Source organism: Garra rufa, chromosome 16 (genome assembly GCF_049309525.1).
Source record: "Garra rufa chromosome 16, GarRuf1.0, whole genome shotgun sequence".
Taxonomy (NCBI): domain Eukaryota; kingdom Metazoa; phylum Chordata; class Actinopteri; order Cypriniformes; family Cyprinidae; genus Garra; species Garra rufa.
Window position 1 is genome coordinate 42,642,007 of NC_133376.1, and position 11,000 is coordinate 42,653,006.

General features: G+C 35.7%; 1 protein-coding gene across 3 annotated transcripts in view; it reads left to right on the forward strand.

Moving 5' to 3' along the window:
- The window catches only part of LOC141289043 (gamma-aminobutyric acid receptor subunit beta-2-like), an 87,242-nt gene extending 82,177 nt beyond the window's left edge, over positions 1-5,065 (forward strand). The window contains exons 9-11 of one of the 3 annotated variants that reach the window (XR_012339793.1): positions 309-449; positions 3,243-4,185; positions 4,275-5,065. Coding sequence is in view for 2 of the 3 variants with exons in the window: in XM_073821230.1 (XP_073677331.1) it covers positions 309-449; positions 3,243-3,587 (486 nt within the window). In the remaining variant the exon portion in view is untranslated. Of the gene's footprint in view, positions 1-308; positions 450-3,242 lie in introns of all 3 variants that reach the window. The other 2 variants (XM_073821230.1, XM_073821231.1) reach the window with 2 other exon arrangements.
- The last annotated feature ends 5,935 nt before the right edge of the window (positions 5,066-11,000 follow it).

Below are 11,000 nucleotides of genomic sequence, written 5' to 3' on the forward strand. Positions count from 1 at the left end.
GTTCTCTGAGGTAACATGTTGTGTCCTTTCAGGGTCAGATTGTTAAAACACCGGATGTATAGCTGTATTTTTTCCACTGGCATAAGCTTGTTCACCAACCGCAACCTAATGGGCTTTTACCCTCAGAAACATGTGATGAGATATCCGGGAGATGGGCGCAGACTTTTGTTAGCCGTAAACAACAAGCGTCCGAGCGCGCGGCCTGGCGGAGCCTCTAGGGCTTTCCTTCTAATCTCATTGAAAGAGTTGTGTCTCTCTCTCCGAGTGCGGCAGACCTCTGTAACAGTGCTGATTTTGTATGCTTGCAGTGGTTGGTGGGAAGTGTAGTTCAGAGAGACGATGCTCTCTATGCCAGAATGAAACAGAGGGAAATTGACGGGTATGACTCGATGTGGGATCCGATCTTTGCGGAGGATGCGGCATTAGGACTAGGCGATCAAAGACTTAAGGTACTGAATATTTGACCTGAAGTCAAAGAAACAATGCAATGGCTCTGCATCGATTTACTACCAGAAGTAAACACACCCCAGCTCTTTCTGTTTGATTATTCTCATTTCTTTGGATGACTTTCTGTTCTTCTTCCTTTAGAGTAATGATGGTAGCCATCATCATTTCCACCATTACGTTGTCCTGCCCTTTTTCAGTTACAGTTTGCACCCGAGCCTTTTTCCCAGACGCCCATTCCTCTTCGATCGCCCAACGTAGCATTTTGTGCAGTGGATGCTTAGCAGCTCTTAGTAGCTTAAAGGCTCGTTCACACCACGGACGATAACTATAACAAGTTTTAATGATCATTCTGCAAAAAAAATGCTTTTTTACTTGCCAAAATATCTAAAAATGGATTTTCTAGATGTGTAAAAATGATTGTCTTTTTTTCAGAAAGAAAAATAATCTTGTTTTCTGTTTGAAATAAGATATTTTTCTTATCGCATTGTCAGATTATTTTTCTTATTCTAAGTAAAAATGTATTCCATTTACTAGGCTTATAACTTTGACTTTTGGTGTGAAAGGGCCTTTACAGTTGCCAAAAAATATAACTTTTTTTTTTTGTTATTAAAAATAACAAAGCTAAAGTATACATAACTCATTAGTTTCCATATAAGCAACTAATTAACGCAATTAGTTAATAGCAGTGAAGTATTTTTACTTTGTTTTAAATACAGTTTTTTTTTTTTTTTTTTTTTGGAAAACTTTACTTCACAGCATTACCAAAGCATAATATTGTACTTTCTACTGCACTTATGTTTCATATTAAACATCATTCAATACTTAATTACATTAGAAATTTAGTATTTTCTTACTTTTATTCAAGTAAAAGCAATTCAGTAATTTACTTGAGTACAAGAAAGTACTACATTTGTAATGTTTTTAAGTATTAAAGGTAAATAAAGCGACTTTTTTTGAATAAGTGTAGTGCAGTAAAAAATATGACATTTTGATTTGGAATGTAATGAAGTAAAAGTTTTCCAAGGAAAGTAAACGTGCTTGAGTAAAGTAAAAGTACTTTACTACAGTCCACCTCTGGAAGTAACTCAATATTGTAATGCATTACTTTTAAAAGCAACCTTCCCCAACTCTGAAGAAGATTGATTTTGTCAAAACAATTAAAACATTGGCATTGGCCATCCTGCTTTAAATATATACTTCTTTACATTAATCATTCTTGGTGTGAACGGGCCTTTATTTTTCGGGACATTTAGAGTGCTGTATTTGATTTTGGGGTAATTACATAGAAACTTAAAATGAGTCCTGAAAAATTTTTAATAGCCAAGGTTCTTCTCTACATAAAATCAAAGTGGCTGATTGTCAATAAATTGCAGATAAATGTATTTGATGTGTCCCTGGACCACAAAACCATAAGTATCATGGGTATATTTGTAGCAATAGCCAACAATACACAGTTTGGGTCAAAATGATCGATTTTTCTTATATAAATATTAAGTAAAGATCATGTTCCATGGAGATATTTTGTAAATTTCCTACCATAATATATCAAAACTTAATTTTTGATTAGTAATATGCATTTAGATTTTTTTCACCATCAGATTCCAGATTTTCAGATAGTCGTATCTCGGCCAAATAATGTCCTATCCAAACAAAAAGTTGTTTTGTGGTCCAGGGTCACATATAATAAAATTTAAGAGAGTTAAAAATGTTAAAATTAACTGAATAAACTTGTGTTAAACAATATTTAGCCTACTGAATGTTCAAAACTGAAAATCTATTGACAAGGTCAACAACACAATGGGGAACTAACACTTACCCCCAGATTCACAGACAAGGTTTAAGCCTAGTCCCAGACTAAAATGTAAGTCTAAACTGTTTCAGCTAAAAGATACTTGCATGGACTGATCTTAAAATATATCACTGCCATTGTTTTTGTCTCAAGATGGACACAAACAATGTTTATGAAAATCACTTAATTGAACTATGGCCTAATTCTGGTTTAGTCTAAGCCCTGTCTGTGAAACCAGGCTTCAATCTGGTTAGTTATTAGTTAGTCTTGATGAAATCAAAATGATTTGACTATATAAATTGCTGTATCACTAGCCAAACACTTGCATTGGCAGTTACCAAACCAATTTGCAAAGTGGTTTTGATCAGTGAGCAGCTTAAGCTAAAATAAAGCTTAAAATGTAAACACAAAACGTTTTAGTAGGTTTATCGTGGAAAGTGAAAGCGAGCGAATGCTTTCCTTCCCGCCCCGGCCTTTCCTTACCTCCATCTCCGCAACCTTGTTGATCTAGACTTTTGCCTTCATGTTTTTGCCTTTTTTAATTTGCATTTATTTGGCTGATTTTATACGCAGACAGAATTTTAACCATGCCATGGTTGAAATTCGGAAATAATCCTGGGTATTATTGCCTGAAAAGCTTTACTCCACAGCTGACTATGAGTGCAGTGCATTCATTGAACTCTTTTTCACCAACTATGGCTGTACTGCATTCATCGTGGTTTTTCAAGGGACAGTCCACTTCTTTTCAACATCTAGTTCATGAAATCCATCATTGTGCATCATTTCAACTCAAGGAAAAACAGCATTAGCCTGCGGTCTGTGGTTCAAAAAAGACGATAAAGGCAGCATCAAGAGTTTTTTGAAAATACCTTACCAACAGATCTCAGAAAAATGCTGTTTTGCAAATCTAATGTTGACTTACTATATTAAAGAGCTCAGTAATGTACACCATTTGACGAAAGTGATTCATAATTACACCTGATTCTAGTGTTTCCTCTCTCTCCAGATGACTCCCGATGATATCCGGCTGACCACGGTTGAGATGAAGAACGAAATGGGCCCGTCCGATTTGTCCCGAGGTCTGGGTGACCCACGCAACACCATGCTAGCCTATGACAGCTCCACCCTGCAGTATCGTCGGGCGGCCATGGCTCGGCAAAACTACGGCCACAGCGCCCTGGAACGCCACGCCACCCAGAAGAAAAGCAGGCTCAGGAGACGGGCTTCCCAGCTCAAGGTTAACATCCCGGACCTGTCCGACGTCAACTCCATCGACAAGTGGTCGAGGATGATCTTCCCCACCGTCTTTTCCTTCTTCAACATAGTTTACTGGCTTTACTACGTGCATTAAAAGCATCCGGAGAGCGGAACGGACCCGAAAAAGAAAACAAAGAAGAGTAAAAAAGAGAATAAAACAATACACCTTTTGCTGATTTATTTCAAATATATAGCAGAAAGACTAAGGAAGTTAAAAAATAATCAGGACGACTCTTTTTGTTTTTTCATTCTAAAGACTTTGAGGAAACGCGTCGGCGGTGGAACTGGAGAAAGATAAAAAAAAAAAACCGCAGTACAGGGCTTGTTCCAGAGTTTCAATATACCACTTATATTTGTCATATGTAGATTACTCTGTGGATCAACTATTTATGCTTGTCTTTGCATATATTTTAAGGATTTGTTTTTTGGGTTAGTATATGTTTACTTCGTAGCCAACTGCATCCAAGAAAGCTTTACAAGAGGAGTCGATCTCGAAAGTCTATTTTCCTATAGTTAAGCTGTATATCAGATATCTTTTAAAAGCATGCTTTGGTTTGTTTTCTTTATCTCTTGCAGAGAGCACAATGCATTTTCGTTTGACATTTTAAAGGTTCTTCTGTTCTTTCAAATGAGTTTGCAGGATGCAATGCAAAGACACTGTCAGGAAGCCATACAGGGTATTTTCACAACAGGTCCTTTTACTATTGTTTTTTTAGTTTTTTTGATGTTGGGCCAACAAGGAAACTCAGCCCTATTAAAACAAAGGTTTTATCTGATACAGGCTGGGCCACGGCGAAGGACACGTGCGATCCCATGGAAAAAGGACGGACTGACATGGACCATTACCCTGGTGGTTGGACTCACTGTCCGCTCCGGCTGTTTCAACAGCACCTTGGCCGTGTAAATGCTAAACAGTCCTCATCTCTACACTGTATAAACTTTGTGTGGTGAGCCGCTGAGAGGGGAAACGGCTGTTTAACATCTCTCAAGTGTCTCTGCTGGACGAGGCGACTTAACCGCAACGAAGAAAGACGCAATATATCTGTAAACCATTAACACTATCGATAGATATAAGTTGAAAACTAGTAGCTGATATTACATCATGGTAAAAAAAAAAAAAAGAAACTTTCTGATTCAATAGTTATAATATCAGATGTTAATGTTATGGTTCTTTATTTAAACGTATTTTTTGGTGTATTAGATTTCTTAATGTCAAAGACTTTGGTTGATGAAAAAAAAAAAAACTTCTTGCTTCTTAAACATTGGGCGAAGGATCTGAATCTTTTTCAAAGGCCTCAAAGCGCACCAGTTGAATTTAAGCAAGAAAACCGATCATTGCTACTCTTGAAATTTATGGTAACTATCACTTCAGTTCACTAACAATATGTGAAGGATCTGGATCATACAATCAAGGCATCTGTCAGGCAATTTTGTACAAAATCCTGTAAATTATAATGATATTTCATAATGACCTGTAAATATATATATTGTGTAATGATTGTCAACAATAATGAAAATGTATCTAAATTAAATTATTAAAGCTTAATGAAGCTTATATCTCTTAAACCATTACCTTACGGAATTTTCCTTACAGTTTTACGGTGGCTAACGTCATAAAGGAATAGTGTTTATACGACACGTCATCGATCGTCCATATTGGCGGCACTGAATGTAAACACACTGAATGTGAATGCTTATTATTTCTCACTTTTTGTCATGTTTTGGCCTGTACTAATCACTCAAACCAGGAAAAACATTTGGAGTACTATAGACTGCCAGAAGTTATAACAAATCAAGAAGAAGAGAGCAAAAAAACTGTCTGAGGAATTAAAAGCCATTTGTGGTCGGCCAAACCAAACCAGGATTTCCGAAGCAAGAATCTTAAGAACATTTGCGTTTGTTCTTATCATTTCCAGTCAGGTAGGTAAAATATTTGGCTGATATCTTAATTAATACTGCTTGTTCGTATCTTCACCACCTATTAACTTTACTTTGTCAAAATATTACGCCCTTTCCTGTTTACTAAGTCCTTCTCGATATGATTTAGCAGCTTCCAAACGTTTTTCAATGGTTTAGACAGCATACATTTGCAGAACAACATATTAGGTAGTGCATTTACCTTACAATCCAGGCTGTTGTTTACATTCGAGTATCGCCAGTTTGGCCGCTTATCCGGGTAAATCGTGACGTAAGAGCAAACCCTCGATAAGATATAATAATACTGCAATTCTTGGATGCTAGTATGCTACACTTTGTTTGTTATTATGATGAGCAAAAAGTTTAAAAGTTATTTAACCTGGTTTAACAGCTGGCGCTCCTCACTGTCAAAATGATAGAAATGGCAAATCAAATCGAAGTAGGCGGGAATTGCTGTCTACAGAAGAAAGAGCGCAAATTCTAGAGCAGGGTTGCCAAGTCTGCTGTTTTACCGCGCATTTAGGATGCTTTTATATTGTCGCGTATTTAAACGAACAATCACTCCCACTTAAAACGCGATTATGACTGAGAAGAACCGTCTGGAACGCGATTATGGAGCAGTTTTAATAACCAGTTACCTTCGAAACGCGATTGGATTGGGATCCTTTTGGCAAGGTCTGAAGGATGGTTTAATTACGCAGACCTGGCAACCCTCTTCCAGAGCGTCCGTTTTCACATTGAAAGAGACGGAGGTAAGATGGAAGTAGCAAAACATGCGTTATTTGACAACTTTTACCTCAGAAATGTTAAACAATCGACATATTCAAGGATACAAACCATTCAACGTTTTTTTTCTCAAACTCGGCTGTTTTTAATAGAAAATATTGTCATTTACCTGACTCCTGATTGATACCTAATACCTAATTCCTGAATTTGAAGATGTATGCAACGTTCCGCATTTTCGTCATATTGTTTAGAAATAGTTCAAAATTAATACTTCCCAACTGGAATTAGACATGGACTTTCCTTAACTGTTTTATTTCGTTATTTTTCCATCTTAAAAGGTCTCCCTAATGTTTAATATAGGGTTATGGCAATGTGTTTACAAGTAGGCTAGTGTACACTGCCTACTATTTTTAAAAACTAAAACAACGCGATGATAACATTTCAGTGCTTCATTGTTATCACATAACCTCTTCACATTCGTTGTGCCATCAGTATTTAACATTTTTAATTTAATTATAATTAAATAAGTGACCCTGGACCACAAAACCAGTCACGAGGGTCAATATTTTGCTCAATAAATAAGCTTTCCAGTGATGTATGGTTTGTTAGGATAGGACAATATTTGGCCGAGAAATAGCTATTTGAAAATCTGCAATCTGAGGGTGCCAAAAATCGGATTTAAGGTTGAAGAATGAAGTTCTTTGCTATGCATATAACTAATTAAAAATTAAGTTTTGTTATATTCACAATAGGAAATTTACAAAATTTCTTTTTTTGGCATCATAAAAGAAAAATCAGTCATTTTGACCCATACAATGTATTTTTTGCCTATTGCTACAAATATTCCCATGCTTCTTAAGACTGGTTTTGTGGTCCATGGTCACATATTCCAGAATAGCTTTGCTTTCCTTGGCGAGATGTTAGAATCACAGTTGTAATTATTTCTGGCTCATTTTTCGCACTAATAGTGGAAAATCAAGTTGAGTGCTTTGCATTGTGGGATATGTGATTCTGTGCATCATTGCACATTTTAGCAGATGTAGGAGGTCATGGTCATTCTATAACATATTGCACACTTTATGCATGCTATATATTTCAGAAATAGTGCTAGTGTACTATTCTGAACATATCCACCGGCTCATTAGATTAACCCGAAGAACAATATTGAATTTGTTCTCAGTCATGTTGTGCGTTTAATCCCATTGTAGGCCAGTTGGGACCTGTACATGATTATGTTGCTCACAGTTCATTATCTCTTGTTTGTTTGAAATATGGATTGTGCGAACACAGCACTGGACTAATATCTTTATGGTTCCCTGGAAAATGATGAGCGCTTTAATAAGTTTGGAAGATTTTCAATAGCCCTTCAACGTGCGTTGACGTATTACACTTAAATTACCATAAATCCACGTGAGCTCCATGCAAAGGAGTGAAGATTAAGACGCGTTATTGTCGCAGGTGATTGAGGCGGCTGTGTGTGCTTGAGGAGCGATTGGAGCGGGGTGTTTTGCCCGCTTTATGACTGACTGGGTGCCAGAATGCATAATGCACGAAAAGGCAACACTTCCACTCCTCTGACAGACAGAGAGGGGGGAAAAACGCAGTTCTCATGGGCGATGGAGGCTGCCACAGGGGACATTAAGCCAGAAAGGCATGAACGTTCCAGTACACTTTGGACTCGGTGTAAAAGAATGGCCCTGTAGGCCAGAGGAGATGAAAAATGAAAGCTAGGCCGAAAGAGAGATCAAATAAAATAACGATTTTTCACCTTAACAGAACTCTTACTGAATCACAAACATGTATTCATTTTTAAAATTGTGATTTTCGGCAAAGGAATGCAAATTTTGTTATGCGTACATAGCTAGAAATACATTTTTGTACATATTTAATAATTAATTGATTGGAAACATTCAAAATCATGGCAATTTATTGGTTACGAGATGTATGAACCGTGAATGCTTGTTTGTAAAGGGCATCACTGTTTATGTGTTTTATTATTCATTTATTCTCACAGTGGGTTGTAAAGTGGAAAATGTAGTTATTTTGTGACTATGAAAATGCGCTGTAAACAAAAAAAAAAAAGCTGTAGAAACAGTTATCACTCAGAAATTGTAAATAATTACAATAGAAATGGCAAGTAACACATTAAATATTAAAGTAGAAAGACAGAAAAGTAGTTTTAATAATCTTTTTACAACTTTAAAAATCTTTTTTTCTTACTCATTTTTTTAATGTTTAGACATCCAGATTATACAATGTTAGTAACCCTTGCAAAATATTAATAATTATAATAATATTTAACAAGCTTTAATAAAATGTGAATAACCCTTGCAAAGTACTATTATTTGTATCATTATTATTATTATTAATAATAATAATAATATCAGAAAAATAATAGTGTGCAAGTTTTAATAAATGTAAATAACCCTTGCAAATTAATAATAACAGTAGTATTTTGCAAGCTTTTAAAATGTTTTGAATAACTTGTGAATTGTTGTTGTTATTATTATTATAATATTTAGCAAGCTTAAAATATGAATAACCCTTGCTAAATATTATTATTATTATTATTAATTTAATACAAATAATTTGCAAGCTTTAATAAAATGTAACTAACCCTTGCAAGTTAATAATAATAAATTAATAATATTTTGCAAGCTTTTAAAAAATGTGAATAGCCCTGGCAAAATATTAATAATTATATTAATATTTAACAAGCTTTAATAAAATATGAATAACCCTTGCTAAATAATAATAATATTATTATTATTAATAAAATACAAATAATTTGCAAGCTTTAATAAAATGTAAATAACCCTGGAAAATGAATAATAATAAATTAATAGTATTTTGCAAGCTTTTAAAAAATCTGAATAACCCTTATAAATTGATATTATTATTACTAATTATTATTTTGCAAACTTTAATAAAATGTAAATAACCCTGGCAAATTAATATTAATAATAAATAGTATTTTGCAAGCTTTTAAGAAATGTGAATAACCCTTGTAAATTGTTATCAGTATAACTATTATTATTATGATTTCGCAAGCTTTAATAAAATGTGAATAGCCCTTGCAAATTATTATTATTATTATTATTAATGATAATTTGCCAGGGCTATTCACATTATATTAAGCTTGCAAAATAATAATAATAATAATAATTATCCACTGAAAAAAATTATTATTTGAATTTACTACCATTTTTTTTAAGGTAAGTGGTTGCAATCGATTTATTTTAGCTAGATTTAAATAATACGTTTATTTTATAGTTAAATTTAGTTAACTTTCAGCATTTTTTAAATGTAGCTAAAATAAATACCACGTACCTTAAAAAATGAGTAAATAATTGTTTTCAAGTTAGAATTTACACAAAAAAATTACACACTAATAAAATCAGACACTGTATTGTAAAAGTACTTTAATTAATGAAGTAATTAATTTAACAAGTAATTACAAGCAAAGCATAAAGTTCTGAATGAGAAAGATTGGAATAGTACTTGTCAAATGTACTCCAGTAATCTTTGTTTACCTTTTTTACAGTGTATTTCCATATGCAGAAGTCATGGCTTCACTCCTGAGGACGAAATTCCTGTCTTTCTTAATGGCCCTGACGCTAACGATGTTAAAGAACTCCACCTGCACAAAGAAAGCCGCACAGCTCTAGTCAATTTCAGGTGTAGTTGCCATGGAGATCTCTCTGCCAGGAAGTGAGAGAACAAGTTGGCCGTCTTAAAGACAGGGTTGCACGTTCACCGCTGGAGTTGGCAGTCAGTGTGACGGGAGCTGCGGTAATTAAATAGTAAAAGTCTGCACACCGGCCAGCGAGAGGCAAGACTGTCATGTCTGGGGCTGCACTGATCCGCTGCCATAGAGGGACCATTACAGTCTGCCCAAAACACAGCGTCTGTGCAGTCGCTCCACTCGCTCCTGTGACTGGCTCTTTAATGTCTCAATCGTGTCTCAGAAAGTATCCAGTCTCCCGCTTCTCATATTTTTCACCTGAGAAAGATCCCATTAATCTCCCACTGGTCTAGTCATTTATTTCATAAAGTGTGCAAAGAGACGCAGGTTCAAACCCTGATCTAATATATATATATACTACAGAGCCATTGAATGCTTGAATCTGATTGGCTGGCGAACGTTCTAGAGGTGTGCATTATTTTCAGGGAAACGCACAGCGAACGTAGTTCCAGGCAGCTTTTGACCGCAGTACATGTCTATATCACTTCGCCAACACGATTTCAGTTATTTCAAAGGTCCTTACAGCCCAAAACAGCAAAACAACCAAAACCCACAATGACACTGGCCAAACTAATAAATACAGTAAACATCAGGATAAAAACTACAGATTATGTCCATGTTTTTTCCACAATATTACGTTTTGTTATGTACAGAAAGCACATACTCTATTTCTCTCGCTCTCTCTCACTCACAGACACACACACATACAGTTAGCACTCGCGTTAGCATTCGTGCTAATGTTGTTAGCGCTGCTCTGACGATTAACAACTTGAAAACGACATGACAGTTCTCACAAGCGAGGTAACAACGGCGTGGTCTTGAAGAAAATGAACATAAAGTTTTACTGTTAGTAGAGACGATGCTGCCAGTCACCTTTGAGAGACACACAGACTTGAGAGAGGTAATATATGCACTTAATATCTCTCTCCCTCTCTGTCCGTCTCACGGTGCATTCACACTGGCACGTAGCGAGCGGGGCGAAGCGAGCGTTTTCAATTCATTCATGTGGAAGTTGAGCGTAAACGGTCGCGTGGTGCATTTTGGGATTGGAAGCGTTGCGGAGAAAGCGTTGAGAGTGGCTGAGAGCGTCAAAAGGTTGGGCATTCCTCAACTTTATGC